Source organism: Haliotis cracherodii, unplaced genomic scaffold, assembly GCF_022045235.1.
Source record: "Haliotis cracherodii isolate W230 unplaced genomic scaffold, xgHalCrac1.p SCAF_18, whole genome shotgun sequence".
NCBI classification, from domain to species: Eukaryota; Metazoa; Mollusca; class Gastropoda; order Lepetellida; family Haliotidae; genus Haliotis; species Haliotis cracherodii.
This window is the reverse complement of record NW_027266273.1, coordinates 22017056-22039986: the sequence shown is the minus strand read 5'-3', so window position 1 is coordinate 22039986 and position 22931 is coordinate 22017056. Positions and strand designations below refer to the sequence as shown.

Here is a 22931-nt window from a genome sequence, read left to right as displayed (position 1 = left end):
TTATCAAGTGTGCGTAACAAATCCATTTCCATAAGACTTGTTTACTAAACGATTCAAAAACAAACAATGTATGAGGCTTAATAAAGATAATATCACACATGTATATATACTGTTTCAGATTAAAGTGTATTCTACAAGACAGGTGGGTTTTTGATTTCATCATGTTTGGAAGCAGAACTGAACATCACATTTATAAGAGTACATATCACCAATATGTACTCAGGATTTGCCAAATAGGGTCTACATCTGTATTTCTCACACAAGCATGGTAAGTAGATTAAAAGATAGTCTTGCATTATTCCAGCCTCACCAGGATATTCTTCTCACATTGTTATGTTGTGTTGGATGAAAATGGAACAAAGCAAACCCTCCCATTAGGAAGCAATCTAGACCTCGTGAAGCGAGCGAAATCCCTACGAAAGCTCAACATCTAGAAATGTCACCTAAAAGCAGCGCAACACTTGTCAAAGAGGTAACTAGGCACAGAGATATCGACAGTTCTAGCAATTAGGAATCAAATAATTCAATTTGACATAGGTTTCTGTTCATTTAACATCTGGTTACTCAACTGCTCATTTTCACCCCTGTAATTATTTAATGATGTCTAGATAAGCCAAGAACCAACTACTCTGCCTAGTACCTCTCTCAAGTGCTTATCTTGCTTAATTCTTGGGAGCAGTTTGCTAGATATGGAACAATACAGCCCATCTGGGCATAGCTCCTGACTGGACTACTATTCTGTGCCTGCCTCCTTATTTCCATTATCTCAAGCAGTAAAGCTACGTAGGAGACAAGGGGGGGGGGGGGGGGGGGGGGGGGGGGAAAGTACATTGTAGTTAATGAATGTCATGAATGTTAATTCAAATGGTTTGGGATAATTACAAGGCAAGCATTTGTCACATGTGCTCCTATGTAAGCTGCTACAAATGGTAACCTATGATGGCCATGCTATGATGCTATGATAGGGTGTGGTTGATGTGAATTACCCTTCACCAGAACTCCAAGCCCATACAATATATGCAAGTCAATACACAAAGTCAACGCTACTCTCAGTTTCTGAACTGTTCCAAAAATATACCGGGAGCTGAGTACCACCATATCTCACTCCACTAGCTCCAGCTGTTAGTATTATCAGGAAGGGATTTCAAAATCATACCAGCTTCCTTCACAAAGAAACAAAATGGATGTTCTTTTTAGGTAAAACTTCCAGCATGATTTTTTTGGGTGTCTGTCTACTCAATTTCCTTCCGAGAGTTGTCAGATGTACAATGAATCCCATGCCAGATGGTCACTATTAATTGTGGTATTAACACATCAGTTAACCCCTTGGGTCTCAATCCCCAATACTATCCATAATGAAACAGCAATAGAAAGGAACCGTAAAAATAGCTATCACAACCTCAGTTACCATTAAATGATCCACCTAACACACTTACCATGACTGGCTTTTTTCATCACTGGGCATATGCAACAAGTAAACACTGGCTTAGTCAAGACCCAGTCCACAAGTTCAGTATTTGCGTGTTCCAAGTTACTTTCAAGATCATCCCTGAATCTAAAAGCCCCGAAAAACAAATGGGAATCCAAAATTCAACTCCACAGTAGACCTCAAGGGGTTACCTTTCAATAGCACTCAATATGATCAATGATGATATATTCTGTTTCTTCAATCATCTTTCTTGATATTTTTCCTTTTCTTGTTCCCATTGGCAAGTTGGTCTTCAGAGCTGTAATTCCTGGGAACGAGAAATACATTGCCATCACTGGACTGCTGGAGAGAGTACTCATTTGGATCATATGGGCGGCCATGTTCATCCCGCAGTGAATGGAAGATCTCCTGGTACATGTGGCTGAACTTCTCTTTCATCTCGCGTGTCTGCTTGTCGATCTGCTGCCGCTCCCTCATCAGCTGTTCCTTCATCTCCTTCAGGTTGTCCATCTCATCCTCCAGGGTTACCACAACATCTAATTTTCTTTTCCGACAATTCTGAGCAGCAACTTTATTTTTCCCTCTTCTCCTGATATCTCGGATGAGTTGTATTTGTGGCTCTGTGAGTTTGTACTTCGTGATCATCTCGTTAAATTCCTCCACTGGAGACTCAATGATTTGGTCAACCGTGAAGGGGACATTCAGCTCGTGGGCACGCTTTTGATCTCGAGCATGGGGACCCTTTGTCTTTGGCTTGTCTGTCCTCATGCTTGTCTTTATTTCCTTGGGAGATGCACCGGGCTTAAGAGGATATGTATGATTGTGATTGATGTGGTTGTTGCCACCAAGAGGCTTGTTGACATCGGTATCATTGGAGGATGTGGAATAGTTTGTCTGGGAGGAGTCGCTGTGGCCGAAGCTGCAGGAGTAGCTGTAATGGTATTCATCAGGCTCATACTTGGAAGTCTTGGAGTAGGTAGGGCTGCCGTAGTCACTGCCGCCAGTTGCACCCTCCAGACCATCATATGGAGACTCACTTAACTCCTGCAAATACAAGACACAAACCGGAATTAGTAAGCTTTTTATTACCCACAGAGTGATTACCTTCATGAGGTCTTCTCAGACAGTTCACCATGTCAAAGTTATAAACAAGTTTACTGCACACAAAAAGTTAGGGCTCATGAGTTTATTTATCTTTCTTTTGAAATTGTGTCCTCAGTCTTCGGTACAAGAAAAAATCTGTTTTGGTTCTGTATATTAAAAAGATCAGGAAACATGGCATGCAAATGAAAAGGAACACCGCTCATAACAGAATAGGGTTTAGAACTGACTGTCTTGTGCAAATTCATAGCAGCATGCAACACCAGCTTTGATTCATCAAGAAGTTGACTAATTTGCAATTTCTGAAGAGTAGTCTGAGTTGACTAACCTGCATTGGAGAAGCACTGCCCATCGACACAGCAGAATCGCTACTGGCTTCATCCAACATCTGCATGGTCTGTAGTCCTGACAACACAACATCACAAAATAGTCATTATTATCTCCAGTCATTTCCTGTCATGTCCCCCCCCCCCTCCTCAAGAACACAGACGACACATGACTAACATCACATGTGAAAATGAAAGTACATGCCGAGTCATACTACAAGACAAACGTGGGGGAGTGAGTCTGAACTGAGATGTCATCATCCACTCACCATCTCCATCAACAAGCCAAACAGACTCAATAAACATGTAACTAGCTCACACTCATTTCAGAATGTTTGATGGTTAACGCAGCACTCAGCAATATTCCAACTACAAGACAGCAGTTTATAAATAATCGAGTCTGGACCAGACAATCCAGTGATTGACATCATGAGCATCGTAATACTCCATGGAATATTTTGCAGAAATGCCCTCTCAGGGCAGAAATGTACCTATTTTGCAGAAAATCATTCTGCACAGAACACAAAATTTGCAATTTTGTGCTTCAGGATTTGTCAAATACAGTGCAGAATTTTAACATGATAGACGAAGCTGGTTATAAACATGTAAAAGTTGCATATGATTACTGAAATCAACAGTCGTTATTTGACTTGTGCATTGTATTAATTTAATCATTCCAGATAATTATTTGAGGTGTTGTTTGATATGAGAAAAAAAGAAAAGAAAAGAATTGTTTTAACATTTTAAGTTTTGAGAAATGGTTTAGTAAAATATGGGGACTTGAAGTGATGTTGACTTTTGTATTTCTGCATACCGAAAGTGCAGAATTCTGCAGTCCAAAGTCTGCAACCAGTTTTTGATAATTCTGCACACATTTCTGCAAACTTTAAAGCATAGTTTTCATGAATTTCCTATTATGTATCTCTATTACATGAAGATTGCAATGAGCTTACCTTCATTGATGGCCAGATCAAGCTCATCTTCTGGCAGGAAGTTGGGCAGGATGCCGTCAATGTCTTCGAGACCCTCGGTCTGATTGACTGTGCCAGTGACATTAGAGAAGAGCATTTCGCTGGTATCCCAGTCCAGGCCACCGATGGTGTCTGTGTTGGGCACAGAGGAGTTAAACTCCTGGCTTGGGGGCAGGAATCCTGTAGACAGACACCAGTCATTGTTAGCATGTTTCTCTTGGTGGAAAAATATGGAAGCAGAGGCTGTGAAATGACAGTTAACTGAGTGAGTGAGTGAGTGAGTGAGGTTTACTGCTGCTTTTAGCAATATTCCAGCAATATCACGGCGGGGGACACCAGAAATGGGCTTCACACATTGATGATTGTACCAATGTCGGGAATCGAACCTGGGTCTTCGTCGGGACAAGCGAACCCTTTAACCACTAGGCTACAAGACCGCCCCTTCATATCTGGAACTTGTCAACTAACCCGAACCAATCTGCCCTATACTTCGGGCATTGGAAATGATTCATTGTGACTATCTGCTTCATATATCATCTTAAGGGCATGAGCTTAAAAAAGAAGTTATTGTCATCTGCAGTTATGGAAAAGTGTAAATTAGAGTGATAACAGGCATACATTACATTCATGACATGTGGAATGGCCTGAAAATCATCACTGAGATCAATGTACAAAGTAAAAGGCCTGATGTTGCTTCCTATCACGTACCTGTGCTATTGATGGGCGACATGCTTTGAGTTGTGTTGGTGACTGGAACAGGCATTGTGACATCGGCCACTGGAGCTGGCATTGTGGCATTCTGCAGCAGCACATTGTTGTTGATGCAGGGGCTCTGTACCGACTGAGAAGTCATAACGCTTGTTGTGTTTGCCTCGTTGCTCATGTTCAACGCCATGCTGTTCAATGTGGTGATATTCATTGATGGAGTGTTTATGTTTGTGACATTCATCTGTGGCCCAGTACTGGCGGTATTCAACTGGCTCATATTCAGCTGTGTGGGGTTCATGTTGGTCATGTTCAGCTGGGAACTGTTCACTCCAGCCAGATCCAGCAGGCTGACGAGGTCATCCCAGTGCTGGTCCAGACTCTCCTGTCGGTTCAGATTTGCTGAGAGGTGTTGTGGAGGCTGCTGGAGAAGATTAACGTTCATTGGTTGTATTGTGAATGTTGCAAGCATTGTCACTTCCTAACAAACACAAATAAAACTCAGGCATAACGAGACAAATATATCATTTGGTTATCAGACATGACAACTTTTGAAAAAATGAGTTCTTAAAAACGATGGTATATGTCCCCTTTGCTCTGAGCAGTTCATGAAATTTTCTCTGGAAACTTATTACTGTCAAAAAGGGGGAACAGGACTGCTACTATTAATAATAATTAATGATATTGGACAATAAATGAAATCCAACCATTGTCTTTGATATCTAATACATCAACACTTCTCAGTTAATACTTGTTATGAAAACAAACATGCTTGGGAGATTCTCACTCATATCATGTGCTAACCATATGAAACTGTTGCCTACTAATTTGGGGGGGGGGCAACATGGATGACATTGACAGAGTTTCATGAACGTAGAGGAATATTATTGTTGCGGGCTGCGCCTCAATACACAGATGAGTTTAGTTCCTGATTAAACAACAAAGCAATGGACACCTAGTTTGATGTTGAAGCGCACCCTGCAAATAAGACATGTTTAATATTTCAGAGGTGAGGTGGGCATACCTGCACAGCCTGTGTGGGGTAGTTCTCTGTTTCCAGCAGAAAATTCTCCACAGCTGGCACTGTGGGGCTGATGTGTGACTGGGGTGGCATTGGCAGTTGTGTGTTGTCGTCGGGCACAGTGTAGCCGGGGTCAACAAATGTGCCGGTCTCGGCATGCAAGATGTCCAGTGCCTCCTCCAAGGATAAGGCACTCTGAGAGACAGACAGAATATAGTAGAAGCAAAAAAATCAAAACTTTTGAAAATATTAATATTAAATACTTAGCATGCTTAGAATAATGCACAGAGTTACCAAGGGTATTCTCTCCTACAGCAGTAGCCCTATAGCTATGAGACACTCCATGAATAAGCTTCACATATTGTACCTTCCACATATATATGGGAAGCAGCTTTTCTGCCTGCTGACTGAATGCATACACAGATACCAACAAGTTCGATGACACAATAATTGTGATCTTATGACATGTCTACAAATCAGTTTGCTTGAAAACAACAAAAAGTTACACCCTACTTACGTTTAGCAGCTGGGAGTTGGTGAGGACATCTGGAGGCATCTGTGGGGGCGAGGACTGGAGAGACACCGAGCCATTCAGGGGAACCCATTCGCCTTGAAGAAAAGTCATGCACATTATCAACAACTTTCAACATTGCATAGCACTGACATTGATCAGTCTCTTACCATGAAGAACAGACTGAAAATGTCTCCATGTACAACAATTACAGATACGACAAAACAAAAGGAAACTAGTGGTTGGAAGAATGCAAAAAAACAATTTATGCCACGCATTCAAGTACTAAACATGAGACTCAAACGTGGTTGGCAGTGTTTACAAAGTTACATCCATGGGTTTCACGAGACACTAGTTGACAGTTATTACATGCATCAATCTTATCAAGCTCTGGAGCTGGTTGAAAGGTATCACATCAGACTGTACTCAGATGGTACTCAGATGTTACTAACCAGTTTCTCCATCCTGCATGAAATTCTGGCTTAGCCATTGCTGCTGCTGCTGTCGCTTCTCTTCATCTGCCTTTAGTCTGAGTAGCTCAAGTTCCTTTTGCTATAAACACACAAGCATTATTCCCTTACAGAAAGTTGCAATAGCATGAATACCAACTTGTGTGCCTAAAGTTCTTCAAAATATCATGTTCAGATAGTTACAGAGTGGAATGATATTTACAGTCAAAAGAAGAAACTAACAAACCTTTTCTCTCTTTTTCTGTAGTTCTATCTCTCTGTCCCGCTCAAGTTCTCGTCGGAGATTGATGTCAAAAACCTCCTTCCCAACACCCAGGTCTATGTCTTGTCGCCATAATACCTCAATTAGATCCAAGTCCTGCAACACAACAAAGATGCATGATATAGTTGACTTCATGATAAAGGGGCAGTCTACTAATTTATTGCAGTATCATGGAAAACAAAGACTGCAGATCACAAACTGTTTACTACAGCATTCCCTCTCTGTACTGCTTCAGACAAACATCACATTAGCAGTTGCTGTAGTCGGATTGTCCCGATGGAGTATACCGTGGAATAGTCGTCCATTTAGAATATGCGAACAAATACGATTTTCATGACTACTGTCAAATTTAGAAACAGGAAGAAAGATACATAAGCACAGTGAATACTTTGTTTAAAAAGGACATGTCATATAAATTTTTGTCACGCTTCAACTATAGCTAAATATTTGATAATCATAACAAAACAATGAATAACTTGCCAATGGCATCCCACAACCACTGTAATTGTGAAAACTGCGAAGAGCTGAGGCAGAATACATCCTTCTCACACTTTCTCCTTGCATATAATTAGCAGACAAGTCATAGCCGCAATATTAGACGAGAGTAGCTCCGCCTACCACTCTGCCCAGGTCAAGTGCTTCACAATACTAGGCTCATGATAGTCACATGTGTTGGATATTTATGTCCGTGAATTTACTGTCATTTCAATATTAAGCGACATTCTATTTCAAAACAAAAACAGATTCAGAATGTTAACAGTTATCAAAACAATAACACAACTGCAATCTCATAACTACTGACAAATATTGAACTAACACCAATATTTCCAAATTGTTTTTATTGTTCTTAGTTTAACATGCCTAATAAATCTGAATAAATTTTTATTAACTCGTAATTAATTACCATTGTTTATATTTATGACTTAATCTGTGTCAGGTGACTTCAGCTTTGTAAGCCTTAGTCCAGTGATGAAACGGAGAAAGGTCTCATCCTTACCCTACCTCCGGATAGGCTTGGTGCTTTGAGGCACCAATACCACAGCCACTACCACTACAGGGCTCAAAATTAAAAAATAAAATCAGGTGTGCTGGGGCACTGGTTTGTCAGGTGTGCCATGTCTATACATCATGTATATATAACCCAATAATTATTTGTGAAAAAGGCAGCCAATCCATTCCATCAAACTTTTAATTGACATAAATGTGTTTCAAGGTTGCTGGCTCTGAAATTCCTAGAACCATAGACAAGTTTTTATTCAATTTCCATCTTTTACAACTGGCTGAGCCCCATCACTTCCCCATCACATAATAACCCAGACCAGTTACTGGGAATGCATCATACTGATTTATGTTTAAATAATTGTGGCTTTGGTACTTCAGTACTATCACTTGTCAGTCGCTTCTCAGAGATTTTTCAATGTTAGCACTAGCACTCAGCAATAAAGGCTCTTTTCTTGTTTGTTGTCTGCAGTAACTTTATAAAAAGTTATAGAAGTAGGCTTGAAGAAATAAATAATAGTAGAGTTTTTCCTTTTAGACTTCCATTTTGACAAATAGCGATTGTCTGCTAGGTTTTTCACAATAGTCAACATGAGTTACTTCCTCTTGAAAAGCATGACCTATGTAATATTCATGTTATTCTGTAAAAATATAGAGAGAAGCGAGTACTTTCAAATATATATTTTGTGCAATTTCAAACATCTCGGAAACCGTCAACAGAAATCAAAGATGAGGCACTGTAATTCCAGCGTGCCATTTCCTACGCTGTGTGTGCTGTGAGCACAGCACTAGTAATTTTGAGCCATGCACCATGTGCTGACTAGGTAAATAGTACTACTTGTATAGACTTGCATAATAAAGCAACATTGTATACACCCCAATCCACCATCTTCTCAAGGCAAGTGAGTTAACTGACTATAAAAGTCCAGTTACCAACCTTGCCGAACTAGGCTGGTATTATGGAGTTACATTTTGGCTGGACTAACGAGTCTCTGCATAGTCCAATCAAAATTGCGCACCGAGCTCGAAATCCGGTTCGTAAAGTGTCATGCAGATTTCGATCGACTGCAGGATTTGCAAAACATGTGCACCGCCAACTCGTTGTCAACAGATATTTTCTAAATCTTTTCATGTTTTTAATCAAGGTGCTCACGTGATTTGATGATATTCGCGATGTAAGACTCGTTTTATCACAATATAGATCTTGATTATCGATCAGATCGTCTTGACTGGGCGCCACCGTAATAGCCACTGGTGGCGCTACGATCGAGCCCAGGAATTCCAGCCTAGTTCGGCAAGGGTGGAAACTGGACTTTTAAAGTCAGTTAACTCTCTTGCCTCGGGAAGATGCGTTCCACAGGCATTTTCTTGTCAATTCCGTCTGAGAACCAACCATACATCAATCACTTTGCTCATAGGAATATGCAAATAGTTACAATCAACATTACATGCGCCTGAAACCCATATGCATTGTTAAGAGCATGATCAGAAACATAGGGGGTAGAACTAGTCCAGAGTTTGTTTTGTACTCTTGGTTACACTTCTAAGACCATGTTTAGCCACATCCCCTTGCTCAATGTCACATGTACAACACGACAAATTAGTATGACTGTACTGTAGTCATGTATGCTGCTGGTTGTATGAGAGCAATATCACAACATCATGACGTATCATTTAATTTGATTAATGTATCACCATGATCACCAGAGACAGCCTCACACCCACATTTACAGGACAATAGTGGTTTTGGACAAGTGGCTGAAATCAGACTGTCAACTGTCAGGTTCTAGATATCACTAGTCAGTTGTAAAGTCGAAAGTTACAAGTAATTTTCCCCTAAACACCCTAAAGCACCATCAATTGTGATAAGTTAAGACATGAGCAAAATGTCAACTAGCAGTGCCTTTTATTATCATGATTATCAGGTTACTGTATCACAACATCATGATCATGGTTAGAAACTAACAGTATTCCTCCACTAGTCCTTATAATGATAACATATAACAAAACCCTAAAAAAAGGGCAAATTTCTACTAGTCCTTATTATACCTTTACCATTGGGCAGTTTGGCAAGGACTAGGACTAGTGCCAATTTCTAACGCTGGTGATGCATCATTTGACATGACTAATGTATCATCAAAGAGTAGTAAGCCTCACACCCACAATTATCAGAGTGATTGCTAACTTAAAATTGCAAACAAAGGAAATTTGAATCATAGCAACGTCTCAAAATTCTGTCCATGCATTAATGATCATGCAATAAAATAGCTTCAGCAGCAAAGATGTGGAGAGTTTCATGTCTATCTGTGTGAAAACATGGACATAAAACAAAGAGAATTAAGCATTGGTTCATTTGGAGGTCATCATCAAAGTTGGCTTTGCACTCAAGGATTAAGAGGGGTATTGCTTTTGGGTGTATCCAAGAAAGGAGTCCACAGGTGGCAAAAGAATTAACATGCTGAACAGCTGCAATAATACTGTATTCTTAATTTCTATTGTAATGTTGGAAAACATTAACCTGACTGCCTTTGTTTGTTAACATAAGGATCATAGAGTGATGTACATGATGCACATGACAAAGTCTGAAAACATGGCACTTTCTTGTTTATTTGTAAAAGAACATTTTCTTTAACTATTCTTAATTTTTCTAATTCCTTATCATGCTTATAGGGTAATATCATGTGTCTGCGATTTTTCTGGTGATGAATTCTTAAGGTAAGCTGTTACATTTTGATCGTGGTTGCTATGGTTACACACAAAGGCCTTTGACATTATTACCATTACATTCATATAGTATTCATACTCATCATAATGAACATTTGAAAAGAAATATTTTAATATGAGTCATCTGCCAAAGGCTGAAAACTAATATTCCCCTCATTTGATGTAAGGCATGCTTTTAAATAACTACTGCTACTATTTATAACGGATTTCACGATATATTCAGGTTATGCATATTTTAAAAACGTGCTGAATTATGTTCCAAAATCGCATTTCAGGGAGAAATGACAGACTGTAAGCCATGACTAAACTAAATGTGCATAACCTTGTTGAATTTCTGTTAACATTTTTCTAAATAGCATTGTGTGTTGAATGTTGAATGAATGTGTTCATAGTTTTCGGGCATGGGAGACGTGCAAATTTACACTTGTCAGAGGGGTACACAAAGTACATGATCTAGACTACCAGTTGTCGGACTTTCATTCTTGTGGAAGCCTCGGTGGTTGAGTGGGTTAGATCGCTGACTTTGTGTGCTGCCGATTAGATGCCTCACTCTGGCACATGGGTTCGAATCCCGAACGGGACTCAACCCCAAAAATACGAGAATCTGTACTTTACAAAGAAAGTGTTATCCCTAATATAACATTTGTTGTAGCCACATGACGCCTTCACTTCATTACTTAAGGTATATTCTAGCAGGGAGTTTATCTGGAGTACTTTAAATATTTCCAAACTAGTCATTTTTGCTAATCAATTTTGTTGAACATGATTAAATATATCTCCCTTCTTTCTAATGAAAACAAGCAAAAGTAAAACAAGTCGCGATCATGTGTGCACTATAAGAGGGTCGTAGAGATCATTATTACTCGGTCACTAGCCAGTACATGGTGACACATGGTCCTGTGTACAGCGCACAGGTCACAATTCAGGTGAAGTTAAGCAACATCGGCCGCGGAGAGTCTTCGGATGGGTGACCGCGTTTCTAAGGCTTCGTTCCTGTCCCACGCTGAAGCACATGTAACACACGTGGCATCTCCTTGGGCAAGTGACTTTGTTCGAAATGTGCCTCTGTTCACCCAGAAGTGAATGGGTACCCGGTAGGATGAGATGGCATTGTGGGTGTTAACCTTCTGGTGCCTAACAGGCAGCTTGGGTTGTATATTCCCCAGGGAGCTGAGAATGATTTTAGAGTGCACAATGATCCAGTAACTGGGGTAATAATAGCGCTTTGAGCATGCCGCTGAATGGTGTGGAATATAAATAGCCTATTATTATCATTATTAAAAATCTTAAGGACCCCCATTAATGTAATTTCTATCACTGCTTTAGTGGATAGTCTCATTCACATCCTCAAGACAGACAAAAGGAAATTTGTCTCTTGGCATCATTTATAGCAGATATTAGTGCTAGTGAGTGAGCTATAATTGACCTTACGTTACTAAATCAAACGATTTTTTTCCAGATTGGGGACCCGGACAAATGGTTGCTGTTGATGTTAATTTGTAATATGCCACAACCAGGAACATGTTAGCCTATCGGTAGACCAGATACAGGCCTAGTGCTAGAAGAGTAAAATCACTTCGGCCGCATGCTAGAAGAGTAAAATCACTTTGGCTGCAGTACAAAATATATCTGAAGGATAGTTGAACTATAATCCGATCATCAAGACTAACACTGTTAGTGAACACACAATCTAACAAATCTACTCATATGAACATAAAGATGTTTGTACCTCATCTGTAGGTTCACTTCCTGGTTCAGAGGGTGGTGGAACCCCAACTGCACCTACACTATCATCACCATCAGTCACAGAACATACACCTTCTGATGTAGAGGCTTGATTGTCAACATTTTCTTGGACCAATGATGCAGATGTCTCTGCATTTGGTATGGCAGGATGAGCATGGTTATTGTTATTGGAATCTTCACTGGAATGTGACTGAGGAGGGCCACTGGCTGCAGTAGCAGGTAGCCCAAAAGTGGTTTCACTAACTAAAAAAGCATTAACTTCAGTAGCGATTCCATCAAAACGTCGAAATCTTGATAAACTTCGTAAATCTCTAAAAATTGAAGAGAAAAAGTCATTGTCTACATTTTTGGGATGTACACTTCCACCTGGACTGTTCTGGGTGTTGTACTGGTTATGAAAGTTTGTTGTTGTGTAGGCAAATGATTGTCCAAGAATGATGTCTTGAACTTCTGGGTAGTTTATGTAGTTGTTATGTAAATGCCAATTATTGAGATCAGTTCTCAAAAGGCTGAGTATTATCGCTATTTGGATAAGTCCATCCGTGAAGTACTGCTTGATCATAATGGCTGTATCCTGTTACTGTTTGACTGTATCTCCAAAAGTGCAAGGAAAGTAGGCCTGTATGTCAAATGTTCTTCGAAAATATTTTGAGTTTTTTCTTTGTTTTTGTCTATCTGTTGCTTCTTTCAACCAGTGCTAAAAATAGTCACAAGCATATCCCTGCCATTGTGGCGAAGCACCGTATAACATTCATCATAAATGCTATCCAGATTGAACAAACGACACTTCCATCATCTCATCATTCCCTTGGGGGTGACATCTTCACTTCTCATAATCTTCAGACAGCAAATTAGTGCATAAAACTCCCGTTCTCGAAAATTCTATTTCACAGCTCCAGACAAATGAATCAGCACGTTTGTTATGACATCACACAACCACTGCGCATGTACGGGAAGTGACGTACAACACATGTACACTCTTCTTCTGACCTACTTCCGGGCCTATCACAAGATCATTGAGTACACTTTGACCCTACAAATCGACATACACACGAAAGAAATAAATAATACAAAATGACCCTTATCCACATAGTCACAAATAAACAATACTGCCATAAACAAGAACATATACTTGCGTCCGATCGCAAATTATCGATCCATAACTTGCCTAACCCAGCTGATCACAAACCATGGCGAAGCTCTCCTCGATCGTGCCCCAGGCATCGTCAACGTTTAGGAGTGTTCGTTTCGTTTATAACCACAAATAAACAACGAATGAAACATAATAGTATACACCACATTACCTGTGAACGTTCCTGGCCACCCGTATGTGGCATCACGGACTGTATTTGCAACATTTTCGAGGTTTTCAATACCACAATCCTGTATATTGACAACCTCGACTGGGTTCTGTCCTGGTATGAATATACGACCTCTGACCCTAAGTATACGAGTTTCCGATTGGTTGAAATGTTTATGTTCTGTAAAAGTATTTCTTGGTTTATCTTGCTTGTTTTATATGATATATATTCAATCTAAGCATGTCATGATTATTTAAAATCGTTATGTTGACGCACTGGTCTCACTTTTGCAAGCATACGTTACAACCTATGCTACCGCTTGAATAACACGTTGTTCTAGTTCTTGTTTCTATTCCTGGAGAATCCAGGTCAGTATATCGCTATTGGGCAAGCAGACAGTCACGTGTGGAGTCTCTGTCAGGCTATGGAGAGACATATATATACATGTATGTTTGAACAAACGTGTTTGCATCACTGCACTTTTGTTATCACTGTCAATTATTGCAGGCCCTGGAGACAGTGGGATGATAGCTGGGTGATAACACTAAGCCACGTCTTTCCTCACACTCAAATGTGAATCGCCATGAAGTGATTTGCAAAAGAAAATATATGCCTCTCAGTTGATTTTATCATATACTGAACAACAAAAGTTCCTGTGACATTGAATTAGATTTAATGTAAAGTTATGTTTTTTACCAAATCTGAAACAATTTCGGTTTGCAACAGATAAACGACTCCCTGTAAGTGTCCAAATGGTGAATTTGCCATACTGACTTCAGAAAATGCGTGATTTCATTAAAACAAAAAACCCATGAACATGCCAAAATGTCAATTTACAAATCACTAGCGTGTGTGACCAACTCTGGTTGCGATGCAAGCAACACATCTTCGTCTCATGGAAAGGACCAGGAGTCGCACAAATTCCTGTGGGATATCTGTCCATATCTGTCAGTTCCTAGAGTGTCCGTGGTTGACGTCGAAGGCGCCGATCCATCCCATCCCACATGTGCTCGATTGGTGAGAGATCAGGGGAAGCGAGCCGGCTAGGGGATGACATACACGTTGTTTTGTTGAAGAGATTCCTGAACAAGTCGAGCAATATGAGGCCGGGCGTTGTCATGTGTAAATGCCATGACGACGCAAAAACGGTAGAAAAATAGGGCCGATGATCTCGTCGCGGTAGCGCTGATTGAGATTTCCATCTACCACTATCAAACGGGACCTCTGTCTTGCTGTTATCCCACCCCATACCATAACGCTGCCGCCCCCGAACCGATCTTCTTCCATGACACAATGATTGACGTAACGTTCACCTCGACGTCGGTACACTCGAATTCGTCCATCGCAGCACGATGCTAAACAATGCATATGGAATCCCGTTAACGCACATGTTTTATACCCATTCTTGGGTAGGGAAGGTGAGGTGAAATGGGGTTTAACGTCGCGTCCAAGATTATTGCACTTATATAGCGACGTGCATGTACGTGTGTGTGTTTGTGTGGCTGCTTGTACTAGTCCGGACTGATGCCGATTTATAGTGCTAGCTCACTGAGATACCATGCCGCAGTTTAACATGAATTTCCCACTCAGACACAGTATACTGACTCCAAGCCGACCAGTCCTTGTTTTAGCCCCTTAATGCCGAGCGCCAGACAGGGTAACAACAAGTACCATTTTTAACGTCTTTTGGTATGACGCGGCCGGCGATCGAACCCCGGACCTTCCGCTCTCCGGACGGACGCTCTACCACTAGACCACAGAGGCGGTCTTGGGTAGTGAAATGCATGGGGCTTGCATAAAAGTCAACTTTTGCATGGAATGCATGCTTTTCTGTAGCGTTTTTGTGACTTCCCACATTGAAACCAAACTTCACTTGTTTGAAAAATACACTAAAATATTTGTGTCACAGGAACCTTTGTTGTTGAGTTTATGGTGGATTTAAAAACATCAATCTTTTTTTCGTTGTCAGCGATATTATATCCACAAAATTAACTGCACTGGCGTTTAGTCGGCACACAAAGAATACTTCTACATGGTTTTGTTTTAGAAAATATAATTTGATATAAAATTTAACCTTTTCGTATACTACAAAACTGTTGATAGGTATTTTAAAAAGACATCTTTTGTTTGAAAATCAATAAATGTGCCTTTTTCGGCACAAATTGACAACATTTCAAACAAGGCAGGGGTCATGTGGTTGCAAATTCATTTCTTACCCAAGTCTGCATTGAACCAATTTCTTTTTACGCAAAATTACCCAGCCACATATATATCTTTTTAAACTGTCATAGGAATGTGTGACGGTAAGAAAGAGATTCAAATTTAACAACTGTTATTTCAATTGTTAATTACATAAAAGCAAACTTGGTATACCTTTTATCTCTTAGTTTATTACATGTAACATTCATATTGCATCACCCACACCCCCTTTGTAACAATACAGACACACAGACAGACAGACTTACTCATACACACGCACGCACAGACACACAGATACACACACACACACAGACACGCACAGACAAAGAGACACACAGAGACACACGCACGCAAAAACACACACAGACACAGACACACAGACACATACACACACGGAGACAGGCACACACACGCACGCACGTACAGACAGACATACACACGCGGAGACACACAGACTGACAAACACACACAGACAGACATACAGACACCTGGGCTGAAAGTAAAGGCGTCGGCTAAAGGACGCCATCTTCCCGAGGCAAGGGAGTTAACTGACTATAAAAGTTCAGTTTCCAGTTAACTCCCTTGCCTGGGGAAAATGAAGGACGTCACAGTAGTGCACGTTCACAAGGGTCATACCAGTCCTAATTTATCCCAAACATATTGTCATTTGTCGAGATTAACGGGACCGTGCTCTATGCCTGGTGGAGATTTCCTATCCTTTTGTATAATTAGAATTATGTATGTATAGTTGAGTCTCCCTTTAAGCCATCTCTTCTCTATTTTAGCTTCTCAACTGCCGTGTTACCCAATTATAACAAGTCATGCAACTCACTATAAAATACATCAAATAATTGAAGGCAAAAGAACGTATGCCCCCATGTTTGACGGTGGCTAAATATGAAACAAACAAGACATGGTTATTCGATGGTGATGTATTTGATACGGGTTTCATAGTTGTGTTTTGGAAATAATATTGCAGTGTTTCGTCGATTGTTTTCATGCCTGGTAACGTTTGTAACTTTTTGGTCAAATCCAGTTTTCAAGTGTATAAATTCATTAAATTTTGACCGTCAGTTTACATCGAATGTTTGGAAAGTTATAGGGCAACATACGAAGATATTGTGTAAAAGGGAATTTATAAACTAGTCATAAAGGAGCTCGGCTTGAAACACTCCTGTGTATTTACTCTCCATCAAATCACCTTCACACGTCATAGCAGGGTTACTAACTTACTACAATGCCACTACAAGTTTCACTGCGACTCTCAAACCGGCTTGACAACTGGATGCTGTCTGCCAGTCCTTCAGCAGCAGGGGGCTTTATGCATGCTGAAAGTCCCGCAGTGTGTTCCGAACAATGCACAGATACAATCCAATGTCAGCCCGACCCAGCCACGGGAGAGAGCCCCCAACAGTTGCACAAGCTACGTAGACAGAGTCCTCCCTGAGAGCAGCTCCCTGACCGGGAGACAAGACTAACATCTAGTCTCTCAAATGAACATATTTTACTGAAAAAACCCAGTTGTTTAATAATAGTTATAACATATAATAAACAGGAGCCCAGAGACTATATTCATTTTCAGACACTGTAGTAATCTAGACTTACTAAACAATATAGACTTGCATGGGCTGCAGTGGATATATTTGTTTCAGGGTCTGTATGACAGACCACCGGGTGGATATGCACTGGGCCCGGTCCGACCTCGGCCTGCGCACACGCACACACGCGCATACACACACATACAGAAAGTGGAGACGCACATCAACTGGGAAATACACACTTCACCACAAACCTCAAAATACAATATGCAACTGCACAGATTAACAGAGTGTTCAAACGGTTTTTCTACCTGTTCTACGTTATCACCAACAGCGGATTATGTGTTTGTTTGTTGGTTAGTGCCGCATTCAGCAATATTCCAGCTATATCACGGTCTGTAGTAATGGAATCTGGTCCAGACAATCCAGTGATTAACTTCATGAGCATCGATCTGCGCAATAGGGATACGATGACATGCATGAACCAAGTCAGCGAGTCTGACCACCCGATCCCGTTAGTCGCCTCTTTCGACAAGCATGGTCCCTGAAGATCAAGTGTTACCCGGATGTTGTTACCCGGATTATGTGATATACAAGTGATGATACCAATCGTACAGACGGACCTGCAATGTGGTCATGCTCTTGCTCTTGACCGTAACTCTCATACCTAAACATTGGCTTACGATAGTCTTAGCGCTAAGATCGCTTTGTGCAAGTGGGCCAATTTTTTTTATCTTGATCTACTAGTCCGGACTAATGTCGGTTTTATTGTGCTAGCCAACTGAGATACCACGTCACAGTTTAACATGAATATCCCAGTCCTTGCATTATCCCCTTAGTGCCGAGCCCCAGGTAGGGTAACAACTACCATCTTTTAACGTCTATTTGTATGACCTGGCCGGGGATCGAACCACCGATCTTTCGCTCTCAGGGCAGACGCTCCATCCACCACACCAAGGAGGTGGTTTGTGAATTCTGTAACAGTGAACTGTGGCGCAGCAGTGTTCCATGTGAATGAACGAGTGACGTCATTGTATTGTGTATCTGTTGATATATGGTGGCCGAGAGGGGACATCGCCTTTTCGCCTTCAATTATGGCCGCGAGAGAGCGATTACACGAGCCGAGAAAGCATATCGTTTTCTCGTCTGGTGTTATCGCTTTCTCGTTTCGTGTTATCGTTTTCTCGTTTGGTGTTATCGCTTTCTCGTCTCGTGTTATCGATTTCTCGTCTCGTGTTATCGTTTTCTCGTCTCGTGTCACCGCTTTCTCGTCTCGTGCTATCGTTTTCTCGTCTCGTGTTATCGCTTTCTTGTGGTTGTAATTGAAGGCGAGAAAGCGATTTCCCCTCTCGGCCACCATACAATTATGATCAAATTGAGGTTACCGATTGAGGTTCTGTGATATGGATAGTTATCAAGTTTTATATCAAAGAGAGCTAGATGTGTTTGCAAGTACTAAACAGGAGTCACGTGACGGCCATTTCCTTAAAGCTGCTAAAATCTTAAATTACTACCAGGACCTTCAAATCCAAAAATATTACTTCCAGACCTTGACCTTTATAAAGATACGGACCTAAATAACCTATTAAAAATAATTATTCAGGTCCGTGATAAAGACAACTTCTTACGATTCAACAATAACCCCAATTGAACAAGTAAATGTTACATCAGTAACTGTCAATGCACGATACTACCATGCTTCATAATAACCTCAAAGATGACCTTAACCTTTGATAGACGTGGCACGAATATTTCATATGGCAGGATTTGTTAAGATATTTGCAACTATAAAGTTTCATGTCTGTAGAGGTAACTATGCCCGAACAACTTACAATGAAATAACTTTGTTTGACAAAACATCTGGACGCTGACCCTTTGATTTATTTTGACCCAAACCGTTTCAGAATTGTCTCTATCCATAAGACATACCAAACTGGTGGGGAGGTTTTGTCTCGTGACATTAGCCTTTCATTACTTGTGCCAAGAGATTTCCACAAGCCCATTTGTAAAAAAAAAATATGAAATAATCTCTAATGTCAATAATCTGTGTGCATTAGACTTTCGAAAAAATAATTTCAACAAAACTTTAAAACAGTCCTGTTTCATCATGTTCACGGGGCTGTTAAAAATCAACTGTCCATGCTATAAGACGAAATGAGCTTCGTAAAAGGTGTATTTTCAGTAAATCTTCTCACCATGTCAACTCTGGCCAAATGATTAAACGCAATTCCGTCTCTGGGTTTTTATTTAGGATTTGACATACGACCATGGCTGACAGCATCCCGGTCAAGAATCTCGGATAATCTCGTAGATGTACGTCAGCACAATGACCTTTGTTGATTTGACAGTGCAGGGTAACATGGTGGTATGAATGACTTGACGCTCGTGGGATTGTCATGGCATCAGTGGCATGTCATTGTTGGGGAAATGCCACTTTATTGTGATGCCACTTTACTGTGAGGCCGTGCAGTATATATATAAACCGTAAACATGTTTCTGTCGTTGTATGGTCAAACACTCGTCTCATATGACGAGCGCAAAAATACAACTCGGAGATTAGAAAAGTAAAGAAAAGATGGAAATTTACGACTCTCTTGCGTTGATGCAATGCAGCATTCACCTGTTCCCTGAACAAACAGGTGTTCATTCAGGCGAAACACAGAACTATGGGATAACAACCGACTCTCTGTTAACCTTCAGCAATATGAGAATTGTGTGTTACTGCTGACAATAGTATTGGGGGCAGCTGTTGTACGAGACAAGCTCTCATGTTGAGGCAACAGCAAAAAGTAAATATTTGAAATAGGCGTACGCGTTTTCCGAGGAACGATGTGAGCTCTAATAGTTCGTGTTCACCCAGACGGCAAGAAATGGCGACATTTGTTACGAAGCCGCTGATGGTGGTAACTTAGGCTGTCTTACAGACCCTGATACAAATATATCAACTACAGCCCATGCAAGTCTATAATGTTTGGCAAGTCTAGATTACTGCAGTATCTGAAAAAGAAGAGAATCACTGGGCTCCCTTTTTATTATATTTTTATTAAGATAACTGAACAACTGTTTTTTCTGTACGATATGTTCATTTCAGAGACTATATGTTAGTCTAGGTGGTAACTATGACAGCAACAGTGGTGGTCCCGTGGGTAACTGGTAATGGAAGTACAGGTATCTGAGCTGTACAGTTGTTACATTTATGGCGGTAGGTATAGCAACGTTTCGACAACAAGCTAAGACGAGTAACTCTGGTAATAAAGGTAGCTATGGTAACGAGGTAACTAGGACTACCCCGGTTGCTGTGGCAACAAGAGCACTTGACGCCCAGGCGAACCATAGCTCAGGACATAAAAGGGTCCTCATCCACAACGTTAAACGGATGAATATATTGTACATGAGTTTCATGGGAATCAAACCAAACGCTATAGAACCGAACATAGCTAAGTATAATGTGAACTGATTAAATAACATTCTCCGTCATACACGATGAACAGGCGATGTATACTTTTTACCCAACCAGGGGACCCCATTATAGAGACGCCTCGTATGCATGAGCTGCACGAATTGTGTTTGGGTAAACTGGTGTATATACATATAGACGTTGTGTCTTATCAATGGCGCCAGGTAAACTGACTTTTATACGAACAATCGTGTGTCGTTTCAATGGCTTCTGGTGAAATAACTCGAATCACAGTGTCTATAGCTTGTAATTGTATAAAATATCAGTTATGAAATAAGATCGAGCAGGTTGGTTATAGGAATAGTATCACGCTTGACTGGACGTGTTTAGATTTACACGACGTAATGACTGCGGTGCTCGCTCTGAGTCAACGCGGATAAGCTCAGTGCAACTCAACTCACTGGCCCTGGAGAGTCACAATGTGAGGCATACAAACATTTTCACATACATATTAAGCCTTGTAAATCAGTGCGCGGATACCCTTTCATTCAAAAACTTATAGACTCGTAAGACTTATCTGAAGGAAGGTCTTTCATTATTTCGCCTTTCAACTCTTCTCATGTATCTGTGTGTCCATTCCCACCCATCTAGTTACTGTCTGTCCACCCACCCACGCCCATCCAGTTACTGTGTCTGGACATCCACGCCCATCCAGTTACAGTGTCTGGACACCCACGCCCATCCAGTTACAGTGTCCGTCCATCCACGCCAATCCAATTACAGTGTCTGGACATCCACGCCCATCCAGTTACAGCGCCCGTCCGTCCACGCCCATCCAGTAAGAGTGTCCGTCAATCCACGCCAATCCAGTTACAGTGTCTGGACATCCACGCCCATCTAGTCACAGCGCCCGTCCATCCACGCCCATCCAGTAAGAGTGTCTGGACCACCACGCCAATCCAGTTACAGTGTCTGGACATCCACGCCCATCCAGTTACTGTGTCTGGACATCCACGCCCACATTGTACATTGTTCGGTCGTCCATCCAAGCCCATCCAGTTACAGTGTCTGGACATCCACGCCAATCCAATTACAGTGTCTGGACATCCAAGCCCATCCAGTTACAGCGCCCGTCCGTCCACGCCCATCCAGTAAGAGTGTCCGTTAATCCACGCCCATCCAGTTACAGCGCCCATCCATCCACGCCCATCCAGTAAGAGTGTCTGGACATCCACGCCCATCCAGTTACTGTGTCTAAATCTGTCAAACCACGCCCACACTGTACAGTGTTCTGTCGTCCATCCAAGCCAAACCAGTTACAGTGTCTGGACATCCACGCCCATCCAGTTACAGTGTCCGCCCATCCAAGCCCATCCAGTAAGAGTGTCTGGACATCCACGCCCATCCAGTTACAGTGTCCGCCCATCCACGCCCATCCAGTTACTGTGTCTGGACATCCACGTCCACCCAGTTACAGTGTCTGGACATCCACGCCCATCCAGTTACAGTGTCTGGACATCCACGTCCACCCAGTTACAGTGTCTGGACATCCACGTCCACCCAGTTACAGTGTCTGGACATCCACGCCCATCCAGTTACAGTGTCTGGACATCCACGTCCACCCAGTTACAGTGTCTGGACATCCACGTCCACCCAGTTACAGTGTCTGGACATCCACGCCCATCCAGTTACAGTGTCTGGACATCCACGTCCACCCAGTTACAGTGTCTGGACATCCACGCCCATCCAGTTACAGTGTCTGGACATCCACACTCATCCAGTTACTGTGCCTGGACATCCACGCCCATCCAGTTACTGTGTCTGGACATCCACGCCCACCCAGTTACAGTGTCTGGACACCCACGCCCATCCAGTTACAGTGTCCGCCCATCCAAGCCCATTCAGTTACAGTGTCTGGACATCCACGCCCATCCAGTTACAGTATCTGGACATCCACGCCCATCCAGTTACAGTATCTGGACATCCACGCCCATCCAGTTACTGTGTCTGGACATCCACGCCCATCCAGTTACAGTATCTGGACATCCACGCCCATCCAGTTACTGTGTCTGGACATCCAAGCCCATACAGTTACAGTGTCCGTCCATCCACGCCCATCCAGTAAGAGTGTCTGGACATCCACGCCCATCCAGTTACAGTATCTGGACATCCACGACAATCCAGTTACAGTGTCTGGACATCCACGCCCATCCAGTTACTGTGTCTGGACA

General features: G+C 41.7%; 1 protein-coding gene across 3 annotated transcripts; it reads right to left on the bottom strand.

Annotated features, from left to right (window-relative positions):
• Positions 1–809: 809 nt before the first annotated feature.
• LOC139465891 (endoplasmic reticulum membrane sensor NFE2L1-like) lies at positions 810–13685 on the bottom strand. Of its 3 annotated transcripts, none has more exons than XM_071247871.1 (9): positions 13570–13685; positions 6761–6892; positions 6517–6616; positions 6071–6162; positions 5557–5748; positions 4536–4956; positions 3810–4007; positions 2859–2935; positions 810–2473 (listed from the first exon to the last, which is right to left on the bottom strand). In XM_071247871.1, exons 1-9 carry the CDS (start codon positions 13621–13623, stop codon positions 1667–1669), a joined length of 2073 nt encoding a protein of 690 aa, XP_071103972.1. In that variant the 5' UTR covers positions 13624–13685; the 3' UTR covers positions 810–1666. The 3 variants fall into 3 exon arrangements, with proteins under 3 accessions (XP_071103972.1, XP_071103971.1, XP_071103970.1); XM_071247870.1 differs by lacking the exon at positions 13570–13685 and adding an exon at positions 12249–13215 and having other exon boundaries at positions 4536–4953; XM_071247869.1 differs by lacking the exon at positions 13570–13685 and adding an exon at positions 12249–13214.
• Positions 13686–22931: the final 9246 nt, after the last annotated feature.